General features: G+C 45.9%; 1 protein-coding gene and 1 non-coding gene across 2 annotated transcripts; both read left to right on the plus strand.

The window, feature by feature from the left end:
* Positions 1–10,366: 10,366 nt before the first annotated feature.
* On the plus strand, positions 10,367–14,912 carry rps12 (ribosomal protein S12). Its single transcript, XM_064991763.1, has 6 exons — positions 10,367–10,450; positions 10,576–10,623; positions 11,114–11,230; positions 11,931–12,033; positions 12,422–12,523; positions 14,777–14,912. The coding sequence occupies exons 2-6, from the start codon at positions 10,610–10,612 to the stop codon at positions 14,837–14,839; spliced, it is 399 nt and encodes a 132-aa protein (XP_064847835.1). The 5' UTR covers positions 10,367–10,450; positions 10,576–10,609; the 3' UTR covers positions 14,840–14,912.
* LOC135558034 (small nucleolar RNA SNORD101) lies at positions 10,874–10,951 on the plus strand. Its single transcript, XR_010458296.1, has one exon. It is a non-coding gene; the product is annotated as a small nucleolar RNA SNORD101 (small nucleolar RNA).
* Positions 14,913–17,422: the final 2,510 nt, after the last annotated feature.

Raw genomic sequence — 17,422 nt, forward strand, 5'->3', positions numbered from 1 at the left:
TTGATGCTTCCCCCAGACTATAAAAATAAAATATTACTGTAGATCCCTCAAACTCAACTCTGGACCTCACAGCCAGTTCCACTTTTTGTTGTTGTCGTTGTTCCTCTCTAATCAGGGACTGATTTAGACCTGGGACACCAGGTGGGTGATTCCCCTCTAATCGGGGACTGATTTAGACCTGGGACACCAGGTGAGTGATTCCCCTCTAATCAGGGACTGATTTAGACCTGGGACACCAGGTGGGTGATTCCCCTCTAATCGGGGACTGATTTAGACCTGGGACACCAGGTGGGTGATTCCCCTCTAATCGGGGTCTGATTTAGACCTGGGACACCAGGTGAGTGATTCCCCTCTAATCAGGGACTAATTTAGACCTGGGACACCAGGTGGGTGCAATTTACTTATCATGTAGAACAGACATCCAGCCAACTTGACACAACTGTGGGAAGCATTGAAATCAAAATTGGAGTCAACATGGGACCAGCATCCCTGTGGAAGGCTTTCAACACCTTGTAGAGTCAACATGGGACCAGCATCCCTGTGGAAGGCTTTCAACACCTTGTAGAGTCGACATGGGACCAGCATCCCTGTGGAAGGCTTTCAACACCTTGTAGAGTCAACATGGGACCAGCATCCCTGTGGAAGGCTTTCAACACCTTGTAGAGTCAACATGGGACCAGCATCCCTGTGGAAGGCTTTCCACACCTTGTAGAGTCAACATGGGACCAGCATCCCTGTGGAAGGCTTTCAACACCTTGTAGAGTCGACATGGGACCAGCATCCCTGTGGAAGGCTTTCAACACCATGTAGAGTCGACATGGGACCAGCATCCCTGTGGAAGGCTTTCAACACCTTGTAGAGTCAACATGGGACCAGCATCCCTGTGGAAGGCTTTCCACACCTTGTGGAGTCGACATGGGACCAGCATCCCTGTGGAAGGCTTTCCACACCTTGTGGAGTCGACATGGGACCAGCATCCCTGTGGAAGGCTTTCCACACCTTGTGGAGTCAACATGGGACCAGCATCCCTGTGGAAGGCTTTCAACACCTTGTAGAGTCAACATGGGACCAGCATCCCTGTGGAAGGCTTTCCACACCTTGTGGAGTCGACATGGGACCAGCATCCCTGTGGAAGGCTTTCCACACCTTGTGGAGTCAACATGGGACCAGCATCCCTGTGGAAGGCTTTCCACACCTTGTGGAGTCGACATGGGACCAGCATCCCTGTGGAAGGCTTTCCACACCTTGTGGAGTCAACATGGGACCAGCATCCCTGTGGAAGGCTTTCAACACCTTGTAGAGTCAACATGGGACCAGCATCCCTGTGGAAGGCTTTCAACACCTTGTAGAGTCAACATGGGACCAGCATCCCTGTGGAAGGCTTTCAACACCTTGTAGAGTCAACATGGGACCAGCATCCCTGTGGAAGGCTTTCAACACCTTGTAGAGTCAACATGGGACCAGCATCCCTGTGGAAGGCTTTCAACACCTTGTAGAGTCAACATGGGACCAGCATCCCTGTGGAAGGCTTTCAACACCTTGTAGAGTCAACATGGGACCAGCATCCCTGTGGAAGGCTTTCAACACCTTGTAGAGTCAACATGGGACCAGCATCCCTGTGGAAGGCTTTCAACACCTTGTAGAGTCAACATGGGACCAGCATCCCTGTGGAAGGCTTTCCACACCTTGTGGAGTCAACATGGGACCAGCATCCCTGTGGAAGGCTTTCAACACCTTGTGGAGTCAACATGGGACCAGCATCCCTGTGGAAGGCTTTCCACACCTTGTCGAGTCAACATGGGACCAGCATCCCTGTGGAAGGCTTTCCACACCTTGTGGAGTCAACATGGGACCAGCATCCCTGTGGAAGGCTTTCCACACCTTGTGGAGTCAACATGGGACCAGCATCCCTGTGGAAGGCTTTCCACACCTTGTGGAGTCAACATGGGACCAGCATCCCTGTGGAAGGCTTTCCACACCTTGTGGAGTCAACATGGGACCAGCATCCCTGTGGAAGGCTTTCCACACCTTGTGGAGTCAACATGGGACCAGCATCCCTGTGGAAGGCTTTCCACACCTTGTGGAGTCAACATGGGACCAGCATCCCTGTGGAAGGCTTTCCACACCTTGTGGAGTCAACATGGGACCAGCATCCCTGTGGAAGGCTTTCCACACCTTGTGGAGTCAACATGGGACCAGCATCCCTGTGGAAGGCTTTCCACACCTTGTAGAGTCAACATGGGACCAGCATCCCTGTGGAAGGCTTTCCACACCTTGTAGAGTCAACATGGGACCAGCATCCCTGTGGAAGGCTTTCCACACCTTGTGGAGTCGACATGGGACCAGCATCCCTGTGGAAGGCTTTCCACACCTTGTGGAGTCAACATGGGACCAGCATCCCTGTGGAAGGCTTTCCACACCTTGTGGAGTCGACATGGGACCAGCATCCCTGTGGAAGGCTTTCCACACCTTGTGGAGTCAACATGGGACCAGCATCCCTGTGGAAGGCTTTCCACACCTTGTGGAGTCAACATGGGACCAGCATCCCTGTGGAAGGCTTTCAACACCTTGTGGAGTCAACATGGGACCAGCATCCCTGTGGAAGGCTTTCCACACCTTGTGGAGTCAACATGGGACCAGCATCCCTGTGGAAGGCTTTCCACACCTTGTGGAGTCAACATGGGACCAGAATCCCTGTGGAAGGCTTTCCACACCTTGTGGAGTCAACATGGGACCAGCATCCCTGTGGAAGGCTTTCCACACCTTGTGGAGTCAACATGGGACCAGCATCCCTGTGGAAGGCTTTCCACACCTTGTGGAGTCAACATGGGACCAGCATCCCTGTGGAAGGCTTTCCACACCTTGTGGAGTCAACATGGGACCAGCATCCCTGTGGAAGGCTTTCAACACCTTGTGGAGTCAACATGGGACCAGCATCCCTGTGGAAGGCTTTCCACACCTTGTAGAGTCAACATGGGACCAGCATCCCTGTGGAAGGCTTTCAACACCTTGTAGAGTCGACATGGGACCAGCATCCCTGTGGAAGGCTTTCAACACCTTGTGGAGTCAACATGGGACCAGCATCCCTGTGGAAGGCTTTCCACACCTTGTGGAGTCAACATGGGACCAGCATCCCTGTGGAAGGCTTTCCACACCTTGTGGAGTCAACATGGGACCAGCATCCCTGTGGAAGGCTTTCCACACCTTGTGGAGTCAACATGGGACCAGCATCCCTGTGGAAGGCTTTCCACACCTTGTGGAGTCAACATGGGACCAGCATCCCTGTGGAAGGCTTTCCACACCTTGTGGAGTCAACATGGCACCAGCATCCCTGTGGAAGGCTTTCCACACCTTGTGGAGTCGACATGGGACCAGCATCCCTGTGGAAGGCTTTCCACACCTTGTGGAGTCCATGTCCTGATGAAATCATCCCATTATGAATTCCTATTCCTGTCCTGATTAATTGAGGCTATTCTAAAATTCTAAGAAGGTGGGGTGCAACTAAATATTTAAAAGGTGTTCTTAATGTTTTGTCCACTCGGTGTGTGTGTGTGTGTGTGTGTGTGTGTGTATATAGCCTACGTCTACCCCCACTGATTCTTGAAATATACAGTACATTCGACTGTCGTACCCCCGTCAGATCCCATAATACCATGTGTTTGTAAACAATGTAATTGTAAACAAACACTGTAACACTTCAAAACATGGTTACCCTAAAACACAGTGTGAAAAAAAGAAACATACAAAATGAAATATTTGGACTTGGTCAAGCCAACGAGTTGCCAACATAAACTAGTACCTGGGCTCTATAATCTATTTTGTATGCTATTGTTGAATGTTGACTTAACACTTATTTTTTTAAATTTTAATTTGCAATAAAAACGATTTAAATAAAAAACAAATTTGGTACAGTCGATGACGATGAATGCTTCCGTGGTGGTTTCTCTGACAAACGGGTTTTAAATGAATATTTTTAATGATTTTTAATAATTATTTCATTTTATTTTATATCCAGTACTTTATTTTGGAACCAAAAACGCATACAGCCACAGTGCTGAGACCTCTAGTTTTCTCCCTTGATCCTTTTTAGTAGCCTGTTGGCTAGCAAGCAAAATGGCTGAATTGAGTAAAAGTGCTTCTACACAAAACTCCTTTGACTCTATCGCCGACCATAAGGCCATTTAAATGCGAAATAAATGTTACGTGACACAGTGAAGGACTTTTCTGAACTTCAGCTTTGTCAAATAACACAAACTAAATGCTGCCAAGAAGAGGATCGTGACTTTACTTGAGGAAATTAAACATCTGGATGTGCGTCTAATTTTGAATGAGGACGTTTAACTCACGTTTAACCGCATTTGTTGATGTAATGGATCTTGGGCATTTTCCCCCACCTTACGGCTGAATAAAAAGGCAGATGCTATCAGCTCTACCCCTCTACTACAGATCTATCAGCCCCAGGCGGGTACACAGATGCTATCAGCTCTACCCCTCTACTACAGATCTATCAGCCCCAGGTGGGTACACAGATGCTATCAGCTCTACCCCTCTACTACAGATCTATCAGCCCCAGGCGGGTACACAGATGCTATCAGCTCTACCCCTCTACTACAGATCTATCAGCCCCAGGCGGGTACACAGATGCTATCAGCTCTACCCCTCTACTACAGATCTATCAGCCCCAGGCGGGTACACAGATGCTATCAGCTCTACCCCAGATCTATCAGCCCCAGGGGGGTACACAGATGCTATCAGCTCTACCCCAGATCTATCAGCCCCAGGCGGGTACACAGATGCTATCAGCTCTACCCCAGATCTATCAGCCCCAGGCGGGCGTGGATGGAGTGTGATTGGATCCAGGAGGAGGAAGTGACCTCGGTGTTCTGTTTTTTTTTTCTCTCGCAGCGTCGACTCTCTAATCGTTTTGAGCCACTGTCCCCGCTGTCTTCCTCGGGGCGTACGGACACCGGGTACACAGATATCAAATCAAATTCAACAGTTGTAGGTAGACCTTACAGTGAAATGCTGAATACAACAGGTGTAGTAGACCTCACAGTGAAATGCTGAATACAACAGGTGTAGTAGACCTCACAGTGAAATGCTGAATACAACAGGTGTAGTAGACCTTACAGTGAAATGCTGAATACAACAGGTGTAGTAGACCTCACAGTGAAATGCTGAATACAACAGGTGTAGTAGACCTCACAGTGAAATGCTGAATACAAGAGGTGTAGTAGACCTTACAGTGAAATGCTGAATACAACAGGTGTAGTAGACCTCACCGTGAAATGCTGAATACAACAGGTGTAGTAGACCTCACAGTGAAATGCTGAATACAACAGGTGTAGTAGACCTCACAGTGAAATGCTGAATACAACAGGTGTAGTAGACCTCACAGTGAAATGCTGAATACAACAGGTGTAGCAGACCTTACAGTGAAATGCTGAATACAACAGGTTTAGTAGACCTCACAGTGAAATGCTGAATACAACAGGTGTAGTAGACCTTACAGTGAAATGCTGAATACAACAGGTGTAGGTAGACCTCACAGTGAAATGCTGAATACAACAGGTGTAGTAGACCTCACAGTGAAATGCTGAATACAACAGGTGTAGTAGACCTTACAGTGAAATGCTGAATACAACAGGTGTAGTAGACCTTACAGTGAAATGCTGAATACAACAGGTTTAGTAGACCTCACAGTGAAATGCTGTATACAACAGGTGTACTAGACCTCACAGTGAAATGCTGAATACAACAGGTGTAGTAGACCTCACAGTGAAATGCTGAATACAACAGGTGTAGTAGACCTTACAGTGAAATGCTGAATACAACAGGTGTAGTAAACCTCACAGTGAAATGCTGAATACAACAGGTGTAGTAGACCTTACAGTGAAATGCTGAATACAACAGGTGTAGTAGACCTCACAGTGAAATGCTGAATACAACAGGTGTAGTAGACCTTACAGTGAAATGCTGAATACAACAGGTGTAGTAGACCTCACAGTGAAATGCTGAATACAACAGGTGTAGTAGACCTCACAGTGAAATGCTGAATACAACAGGTGTAGTAGACCTCACAGTGAAATGCTGAATACAACAGATGTAGTAGACCTTACAGTGAAATGCTGAATACAACAGGTGTAGTAGACCTTACAGTGAAATGCTGAATACAACAGGTGTAGTAGACCTTACAGTGAAATGCTGAATACAACAGGTGTAGTAGACCTTACAGTGAAATGCTGAATACAACAGGTGTAGTAGACCTCACAGTGAAATGCTGAATACAACAGGTGTAGTAGACCTTACAGTGAAATGCTGAATACAACAGGTGTAGTAGACCTCACAGTGAAATGCTGAATACAACAGGTGTAGTAGACCTCACAGTGAAATGCTGAATACAACAGGTGTAGTAGACCTTACAGTGAAATGCTGAATACAACAGGTGTAGTAGACCTCACAGTGAAATGCTGAATACAACAGGTGTAGTAGACCTTACAGTGAAATGCTGACTAACAGGCTCTAACCAATAGTTCCAAAAAGGTGTTAGGTGAACATTAGGTAAGTAAAGAAATAAAACAACAGTAAAAAGACAGGCTATATACAGTAGAGAGGCTATATACAGTAGAGAGGCTATATACAGTAGAGAGGCTATATACAGTAGAGGTTATATACAGTAGAGAGGTTATATACAGTAGAGAGGCTATATACAGTAGACAGGCTGTAGACAGGCTGTAGACAGGCTATATACAGTAGAGAGGCTATATACAGTAGAGAGGTTATATACAGTAGGGAGGCTATATACAGTAGAGAGGCTATATACAGTAGAGGGGCTATATACAGTAGAGGGGCTATATACAGTAGAGAGGCTATATACAGTAGAGAGGCTATATACAGTAGAGAGGCTATATACAGACACCGGTTAGTCGGGCTGATTGAGGTAGTATGTACATGTAGATATGGTTAAAGTGACTATGCATATATGATGAACAGAGAGTAGCAGTAGTGTAAAAGAGGGGTTGGCGGGTGGTGGGACACAATGCAGATAGCCCGGTGAGTGCAGGAACACTGGTAGGTCGGGCCAATTGAGGTAGTATGTACATGAATGTATAGTTAAAGTGACTATGCATATATGATAAACAGAGAGTAGCATCAGCGTAAAAGAGGGGTTAAGGGGGCACAGTGCAAATAGTCCGGGTAACCATTTGGTTACCTGTTCAGGAGTCTTATGGCTTGGGGGTAAAAATTGTTGACAATCCTTTTTGTCCTAGACTTGGCACTCCGGTACCGCTTGCCATATGATAGTAGAGAGACCAGTCTATGACTGGGGTGGCTGGGGTCTTTGACAATTTTTAGGGCCTTCCTCTGACACCGCCTGGTGTAGAGATCCTGGATGACAGGCAGCTTGGCCCCAGTGATGTACTGGGCTGTACGCATTACCCTCTGAAGTGCCTACGGTTCGATGCTGAGTAGTTGCCATACCAGGTCCTGATACAACCAGTCAGGATGCTCTCGATGGTGCAGCTGTAGAACCTTTTAGGATCTGATGACCCATGCTAAATCTTTTTAGTTTCCTGAGGGGGAATAGGCTTTGTCGTGCCCACTTCACAACTGTCTTGGTGTTCTTCGAGACTATCTTGGTGTGTTTGGAACATTCTAGTTTGTTGTTGATGTGTACACCGAGGAACATGAAGCTCTCAACCTGCTCCACTACAGCCCCGTCGATGAGAATGGGGGCGTGCTCGGTCCTCCTTTTCCTGTTCTAGTCTACAATCATCTCCTTAGTCTTGGTTACGTTGAGGGATAGGTTGTATTCTGGTACCACACAGCCCGGTCTCTGACCTCCTCCCTATAGGCTGTCTCGTCGTTGTCGGTGATCAGGCCTACCACTGTTGTGTCGTCTGCAAACTTAATGATGGTGTTGGAGTCATGCCTGGTCATGTGGTCGTGGGTGAACAGGGAGTACAGGAGGGGACTGAGCACACACCCCTGAGGGGCCCCCGTGTTGAGGATCAGCGTGGCAGACGTGTTGTTGCCTACCCTCACCACCTGGGGCGGCCCGTCAGGAAGTCCAGGATCCAGTTGCAGAGGGAGGTGTTTATAGTCCCAGGATCCTTAGCTTAGTGATGAGCTTTGAGGGTACTCTGGTTGCACATTTAACATGTTGATAGAAATTTGGTAGAACTGATTTAAGTTTCCCTGCATTAAAGTCTCCAGCCACTAGGAGCGCCGCCTCTGGGTGAGTGGTTTCCTGTTTGCTTATTTCCTTATACAGCTGACTGAGTGGTGTACGGGCACCACTGACGGGGTCTTCCTCAGGGCGTACGGACACCGGGCACACGGATGCTGTAACGTCTACACTGCACTGACGCGGTCTTCCTCAGGGCGTACGGACACCGGGTACGCAGATGCTGTAGCTTCTACACTGACGCGTACTTCCTCAGGGCGTACGGACACCGGGCACACAGATGCTGTAGCTTCTACACTGACGCGGACTTCCTCAGGGCGTACGGACACCGGGCACACAGATGCTGTAGCTTCTACACTGACGCGGTCTTCCTCAGGGCGTACGGACACCGGGCACACAGATGCTGTAGCTTCTACACTGACGCGGACTTCCTCAGGGCGTACGGACACCGGGTACGCAGATGCTGTAGCTTCTACACTGACGCGGTCTTCCTCAGGGCGTACGGACACCGGGCACGCAGATGCTGTAGCTTCTACACTGACGCGGTCTTCCTCAGGGCGTACGGACACCGGGCACGCAGATGCTGTAGCTTCTACACTGACGCGGTCTTCCTCAGGGCGTACGGACACCGGGTACGCAGATGCTGTAGCTTCTACTGAACTCTGACATTATTCCTCTCCTTCCCTACCCTAGCAAGTTATACTGAACTCTGACATCTTTCCTTTCATTATTCCACTATGCAGGTAGCCCTAGTGGTTAGAGGAGGCAAGTAGCCTAGTGGTTAGAGGAGGCAGGTAGCCTAGTGGTTAGAGGAGGCAGGTAGCCCTAGTGGTTAAAGGAGGCAGGTAGCCCTAGTGGTTAGAGGAGGCAGGTAGCCTAGTGGTTAGAGGAGGCAGGTAGCCCTAGTGGTTAGAGGAGGCAGGTAGCCTAGTGGTTAGAGGAGGCAGGTAGTCTAGTGGTTAGAGGAGGCAGGTAGTCTAGTGGTTAGAGGAGGCAGGTAGCCTAGTGGTTAGAGGAGGCAGGTAGTCTAGTGGTTAGAGGAGGCAGGTAGCCTCGTGGTTAGAGGAGACAGGTAGCCCTAGTGGTTAGAGGAGGCAGGTAGCCCTAGTGGTTAGAGGAGGCAGGTAGCCTAGTGGTTAGAGGAGGCAGGTAGCCTCGTGGTTAGAGGAGGCAGGTAGCCTAGTGGTTAGAGGAGGCAGGTAGCCTAGTGGTTAGAGGCGGCAGGTAGCCTAGTGGTTAGAGGAGGGAGGTAGCCTAGTGGTTAGAGGCGGCAGGTAGCCTAGTGGTTAGAGTGTTGGACTAGTCATTCTGCCCCTGAACTTGTCAGTTAACCCACTGTTCCTAGGCTGTTGTTGAAAATAAGAATTTATTCTTAACTGACTTGCCTAGTTAAATAAAGGTTAAAAATAACAAATAAACTTCTGTAAAACAAATGAGTTCGTCACCATAGAAATGCAGCAGAGGAACTCAATTCATAAATCACTACCCCCATATAATCAGATGTACTTCCCAGCTAACAACTCCAAGGAGAGAGAACGTTTTTGTAATGTTACCCTAATGTTTCAGTGTCCAGTTTTCCTTTAGTTACGGGAACATTCAATCTGTTTGCAAAAAACCCTTCAGATTACCTTTTTTTTAGCATGTTTTGTTGTTAGAGTTAGGAGAACATTCCCTAAATGTCAAACAGAACATACCCAGAACGTGTTTGCCATGTTCTCATAATATACAATATTAATGTTCTAGACACGTTTCATGGGAACGTTGCAAGAGTGGGTTAGCAGAACATTCCATCAACATCCCAACAAACATACACAGAACTCTTACACACAGTGGCATGCCATGGCAGAGTTTATGGAATATTTAGCAAGGCCCATAGACTTCCACTTTCACAGTACAGCAACAAAAAACCCAGTTTTGCATTTTGAAGAAAATATGAAAATGTGCATTCAAAAATATGCATGTTACGCATACTACAATCACAGTAAGCTCCAGTCAAATTCGAAACACGTCAGTCGACAAAACATATTCAAATTACGCAAATAAACATTTAATGTCTTGTATGAACTGTTAATTTTAAATATAGTTCAACGAATTGTATATTTCTGTTTTACAACGGAAACTATACAAACTTCTGTTTCTGAGCCGTTATTATTATACAGGCAGAATCATGACTACCTACTTCTCGGGTCCTCCTTCTGCCCTTAAATGAATGTCGCCGACTGCATGACGTTCTCTTTTACCCAGTGCCAGAGAGGAGATTGGGTGGGTTTCTACATCTTCAGCAAATAATCCGTCGGATTTATCAAACATCGTTTGTTGAAAATTCACAACAATCACTGTATCATCATGAATAGTAACGTTTCTTTCATGTTTGATCAATATTGCAGAACTTTTAGGTCCCCCATCCATCGATAATCTACAATGGCCGAGGAAGGGTAAGCGTGACGGTTGTACTCTGGTTTAGCTGCTGAACCAAGGCTAGCTAGCCAACACATGTGCACGTTTAAAAGTTTAATTGCGTGTCAAGTGGTGTTTTGTTCCGAAAATATAATTTCCATGTTTCTACTTGCACTTTTAATACTCTTGACAACACTATGGCATATAGTCCGGTGGCTGCAACCAAGTATATATTTAAATGTGTGAATGTAGCTGCGTTGCTAACCGAGTAGTTAGATAGTTCCCGGCGCTTGTGTGATGATTTACTTTCTTTAGTCGGATACCCCTTCACTTCAAATTATGAGTGAGATCCCCTATCTGACACGCCGGTTGATTGCGCACATTCAACCCGGAGGACTAGTGGCTATACCGGTCAGTTGCAGCCAACTAACTCCTGTATCCCCTTTCCCATCCCACGCGTCTCCCCATGTCCTCTCCCGTCGTTCCCCTCTCCTCCACCTCGTCTTCCCATGTCCTTTTCCCCCTCAGCATCGCTGCCGGAGGTGTGATGGATGTCAACACCGCTCTCCCTGAGGTGCTCAAGACCGCACTCATCCACGACGGTCTGGCCCGCGGTATCCGCGAGGCTGCCAAGGCGCTGGACAAGTGAGTCTGAACATTTCTGGTCATTAGTTTGTTCCGTAAGTGGCACGCCTTTCATTCCATGTGTAGTGGCTGGCACCTGTTGCACTACTTTTGCCTAGAGCATTTATGTAGGGAATAGGGTGTAATTTGGGACAGACGGAATTTTTTTTTTTTTCTGCTGTGTTCTATTAGTTGGAAAAGTGTGGTGATAGTTGTGTTGCCATCGTTACCCAAACTCTGAAATATCTCTGTCCCAAATGGTACCCTAGTCCCTAGCTGGTGCACTACTTTTGAAAGGAGTGTTCTATATACTAGGGGAATTAAAGTGTCATTTGGGAGGTAAGCATAGGGGGGATAGATGCAGTTACATTTTAGGATATTATTTTTGCCGCTATCGTTTTGACAACATGGTTAACGTTTGTGCTCTACCAGCACCAAAACTCCTCTTTCTTTCATAGCTTGTTTTCGTCTTTTTAAATAGGGGGCCAATTTGTTTTCAGCACTTATTTACATGACTGATCAAAATGTGTTGTCACGGCTCTCTTGTCCCTCTGCAATATGTTTGGAACATCGAATCGTAATGCATATAGAATCACAATACAAAATATATCGGCACCTAGATATCGTGAGGTCCCTGGTAATTTCCCAGCTCTAACGTAGTTACCTAGTTATAATCCTCATGTTAATTGAGCCTCGCTCTCCCGTCCTCTCCTGTGTCCAGGCGCCAGGCCCACCTCTGCGTCCTTGCTGCCAACTGTGACGAGCCCATGTACGTCAAGCTGGTGGAAGCCCTCTGCGCTGAGCATCAGATTAACCTCATCAAGGTACAAATCCTGGGATAGATGGTGGGGGGGGGTGGTGGTGGTGTATACGGGTTACATCAATGAGAACGCAGAAACCGGTGCATATTTACAAGTCGAGAGAAAGTAGGCTGTTTTGACCTGTGGGAACCACTGAGAAGTAAAGTGTTGCTATGTTATGGTGCAGAACGAAGGGGGCCATGATGATACTGGATGGGGTGGAGGTTATACTGCTCCCTGTCCTCTATAGTGCACTACTTTCGACCAGAACCCTTATGGACCCTGTTCGACAGTAGTGCACTATGTAGGTTTCTGTTTGGGACATTATGGAATTACTAGCACTGCCGACTCCTTCCATATTTTCTCCTGTCTTCACCTCCCTCTCTCCTCCCGCGTCTTCCCTGTGCACCAGGTTGATGACAACAAGAAGCTGGGCGAGTGGGTCGGTTTGTGTAAAATCGACCGCGAAGGAAAACCCCGTAAGGTGGTGGGCTGCAGCTGTGTTGTAATCAAGGTATATTTATAAAACAATAAACTGAAAACATTTGCCTGTAAATCTTCTGTAAACGCCTGGGGAGAGTGAGCTGTATCTTACGGAGGGCTTGGAAAGCTCCTTGTGGTGTAACGGCGTTATGGGGGTTGAATGTCTGTCCACTGTGATCAGAGCTGTTGGTGCCAGTCGAGTGCAGGTGCTGTGCCCTCAGTGACATGCAGCTGCTTGTTCTATACATCTGGCCAGAGTGTCTGCCAAAGTACGAGCCCCTGCGCCTCACTGTGGTGTCTGGGGTCCCAATAAATGGCTACATTGACCATTTTGTTAGTAACTTTACCATACTGACCACAATGTACAGTGCTGAACTTTATCCACATTTTTGTTACATTACAGCCTTATTCTAAAATGTTTATCCCCTTATTGATCTACACACAATACCCCATAATGACATCACAATACCCCATAATGACATCACAATACCCCATAATGACATCACAATACCCCATAATGACATCACAATACCCCAAAAGCAGATTTTTTTTAATACATTTTTGCACATGTATTAAAATATCACATTTACATAAATATTCAGACCCTTTACTCAGTGACATGCTGCTATGTATTAAACTTACAAAAGTCTTGAACATTTTCAAATGTTTCATGTTTTAAAAACAAAATTAAAACGAAACTGGAAACTAGTGGAAAGTATTCAGACCCCTGGAGTCTATCCACATTTTGTTACAGTTTAATAAAATAAAATAAAAACCTCAATCTCCACACAATACCCCATAATGACCACGCAAAAACAGGTTTAGACATTTTACATAAGTATTCAGACCCTTTACTCAGTACTTTTTTGAAGTACCTTTGGCAGCGATTACAACCTGGAGTCTACTTGGGTATGACGCTACAAGCTTGGCACACCTGTATTTGGGGAGTTTCTCCCATTCTTCTCTGCAGATCCTCTCAAGCTCTGTCAGGTTGAATGGGGAGGTGTCGCTGAACAGCTATTCTCAGGTCTCCAGAGATGTTTGATCGGGTTCAAGTCCGGGCTCTGGCTGGGCCACTCGAGGACATTCAGAGACTTGTCCAGAAGCCATTGTCTTGGCTGTGTGCTTATGGTCATTGTCATGTTGGAAGGTGAACCTTCTCCCTAATCTGAGGTCCTGAGCGCTCGAGAGCAGGTTTTCATCAAGGATCTCTGTACTTTGCTCTGTTCATCTTTCCCTCGATCCTGACTAGTCTCCCAGTCCCTGCCGCTGAAAAACATCCCCACAGCATGATGCTGCCACCACCATGCTTCACCGTAGGGATGGTGCCTGGTTTCCGCCAGACGCTTGGCATTCAGACCAAAGAGTTCAATCTTGATTTCATTAGACCAGAGACTCTTGTTTCTCGTGGTCTGAGAGTCGTGGTGCCTTTTGGCAAACTAAGCGGGCTGTCATGTGTTTCTACTAAGTGGCTTCGGTCCACTACCACAAAGGCCTGATTGGTGGATTGATTGTCCTTCTGGAAGGTTCTCCCACCTCCACAGAGGAAGTCTGGAGCTCTGTCAGAGTGACTACCACCTCCCTGACCAAGGACCTTCTCCCCTGATTGGTCAGTTTGGCCGGACGGCCAGCTCTAGGAAGAGGCTTGGTGTTTCTAAACTTCCATTTAATGATGGAGGCCACTGTGTTCTTGGGGACCTTCAATGCTGCAGAAATGTTTTGGTATCCTTCCCCATGTCTGTGCCTCTACGCAATCCTGTCTCGGAGCTCTACGGACAAATCCTTCTACCTCATGGCTTGGTTTTTTTCTCTGACATGCACTGTCAACTGTGGGACCTTTTTTATATGCCTTTCCCAATCATGTCCAATCAGTTGAAATATACCAAAGATATGGACTCCAGTCGATTTGTACAAACATCAAGAATGATCAATGGAAACAAGATGCTCCTGAGCTCAATTTCGAGTATCCTAGCAAAGGGTCTGAATAATTATGTAAATAAGGTATTTGTTTATTTATTTTTTACATTTGCTAATTTCTCAACCTATTTTTGCTTTGTCATTATGGGATATTGTATGTAGACGAGGAAAATAGTATATTTATACAATAGGGCTGTAACAAAATAATATATTTGTAACAATACAAAATATGTCAAGTGGTCTGAATACTTTCAGTGTGGGATGTACCTTCTCTAATGGGACCCTGTTCCCTATTTAGGACTGTAGACTGTCTTGTCGCTAGCTCCTTTATAACATTTAGTTAATACCCCCCCCTCTGTCTCTCTAGGACTATGGAAAGGAGTCTCAAGCCAAGGATGTGATTGAAGAGTACTTCAAGGCCAAGAAATGAGGTGTCCGTTTTCAATAAAAGCTTGTGGAAATACGTTTCTTTCTGGAGTTTTATTAAAGGAAATTTTGATATTTTTGTGCATCTTTTGAGTGTTCTGTTGATTTTCCCCCTGGGTCATTTTTAATGTTTTCGTGTGTGTCTGATTGAAAACATCTTATCATACATGTCTAGATTTCAATAATGTCCGATGTCATATAACTCGAATGAGACTTTTTTTTGTTTTTTGCTCGTGTTTTTACTTCAACTGTGTAATTTATTGGAAGGTCCAGCACGTTTCTCCCGATTTGCGCCTCTCGTCCAGGGTGCATTACATGGTAATGTTACTAGAAATATTATAGAGAGGAGATAGCAATGTATGACGCCTCACCCAGCAGTCTGCCGACCAATCGCGTATACGCTGTTATGCCGCGTCACGTGGTTGCTAAGCTAATCGTCATGCAATGCCTTGTCGGTGTATGTAAAGAAACGTGCCTGTTTTCCTCGAAGTACATATCACGGCTTACAAAGCTATACATTAATACAGCTGGCGAGTTAATTATCTCTCAAGTTATTTTTTTGGAGCTAGAGGCCAATGGACCCCCTCCCAATTGACTCCTTGAAGAGCGCTCCTTGTTCCAGAAATAACCCAGAATGCACCGCACGGCCCGTTGACGTAGCATTGGCAACGTTTCCATCAACTATCTGCCGGTTGAACATGGTGAGATTGTAGATTCCACAATTGAAAGCTGTAAAATCGCCTGAAACTACACTACGTTACATGCTTATATTGTCTTTTTGGTTATTGTGTGTAGTAGTAGTAGTAGTAGTAGTAATAATAATTGACCCATTTTGCTTCTTGAACACAATTTAGGAAAGCTTAGTTCAAGTCTCATACCATCAGAACCCAACATATAAGCTTGTTTAGGTGGGTGATGCCAGTTCTGTAATACCAGGTGTGTTTTGTCACCAGTCGATTATAGAGATTAACTTGCAGACGGCCTGCTCATTAACGGCACAACGAGGGGTGGTTTCCTGGACACTCATTAAGACTAGTCTCGGACTCAAGCATGTTCATTGGATAATCTCCCATTTTAGAATAGCTTTTTTTTCAAGACTAAGCTTAATTTGTGTCCAGGAAACCATCCCTGGGTCTGCCGTTTTAATGAGCTGGCTGAAGTTGAACAATTTAGACTCCTTTGGACTCTGGAGCAGTGGAATACGTATTCTCTGGAGTGATGAATCACTATATGAATATATATATAACATATATGAATCACCATATGGTATTGTCATGCTAGCCTTCCCCAAACGGTTGCCACAAAGTTGGAAGCGTAGAACCGTCTCTAGAATTGTCATTGTATGCTGTAGCGTTAAGATTTCCCTTCACTCAAAACTAAGCTTTCTCGGCCCGAATTATTCTTCCTCCACCAAACTTTACAGTTGTCATGCATTGGGGCAGTTAGCATTTTCCTGGCATCTGCCAAACCCAGAGAGCCCTGGTCTCTCCCTGAACCAGAGGCTGAATTAACTCCTAGAACAGTGCCTTACAAAAGTATTCATCCCCCTTGGTGTTTTTCCTATTTTGGTGCATTAAAACCTGTAATTTAAATAGATTTTTATTTGTAATTCATGTAATGGACACACAAAATAGTCCAAATTGGTGAAGTGAATTTTTATTATATTTTTTTTAAGTTAAAAATAAAATAAAAACGAAAGTGGTGTGTGCATTTGCCCCTAAATAAGAAGTCACTTAGATTGCACACAGCCGGACTTTATTTAACTAAGTGTCACATGATCTCAGTGTATATCTACACCTGTTTTGAAAGGCCCCAGATTCTGCAACCCTACTAAGCAAAGGGCACCACCAAGCAAGTGGCACCACGAAGACCAAGGAGCTCTCCAAACAGGTCAGGGACAAAGTTGTGGAGAAGTACAGATCAGGGTTGGGTTATAAAAACATATCTGTAACTTTGAACATCCCAAGGAGCACCATTTAAATCCATTATTAAAAAATGGAAAGAATATGGCACCACAACAAACCTGCCAAGAGAGGGCCGCCCACCAAAACTCACAGACCAGGCAAGGAGGGCATTAATCAGAGAGCCAACAAAGAGACCAAAGGTAACCCTGAAGGAGCTGCAAAGCTCCACAGTGGAGATTGGAGTATCTGTCCATAAGACCACATTAAGCCGTACACTCCACAGAGCTGGGCTTTACGGAAGAGAGGCCAGAAAAAAAAGCCATTGCTTAAAGAAAAAAATAAGAAAACATGTTTGGTGTTTACCAAAAGGCATGTGGGAGACTCCCCAAACATATGGAAGAAGGTACCCTGATCAGATGAGACTAAAATGTAGCTTTTTGGCCATCAATGAAAACGCTATGTCTCTCACCACCCCGAGAACACTATCCCCACAGTGAAGCATGGTAGTGGCAGCATGGTGGTGGCAGCATCATGCTGTGGGGGTGTTTTTCATCAACAGGGAAACTGGCCAGAATTGAAGGAATGATGGATGGCGCTAAATACAGGGACATTCTTGAGGGAAACCTGTTTCAGTCTTCCAGAGATTTGAGACTGGGAAGGAGGTTCACCTTCCAGCAGGACAC

This window comes from Oncorhynchus masou, chromosome 16 (genome assembly GCF_036934945.1).
Source record: "Oncorhynchus masou masou isolate Uvic2021 chromosome 16, UVic_Omas_1.1, whole genome shotgun sequence".
Taxonomy (NCBI): Eukaryota; Metazoa; Chordata; class Actinopteri; order Salmoniformes; family Salmonidae; genus Oncorhynchus; species Oncorhynchus masou.

Coding starts and splice junctions, on each gene's coding strand:
- rps12 (XM_064991763.1), top strand. Junction 12,034..12,421: donor ATCAGATTAACCTCATCAAG/GTACAAATCCTG, acceptor CCTGTGCACCAG/GTTGATGACAACAAGAAGCT. Junction 12,524..14,776: donor GCAGCTGTGTTGTAATCAAG/GTATATTTATAA, acceptor CTGTCTCTCTAG/GACTATGGAAAGGAGTCTCA.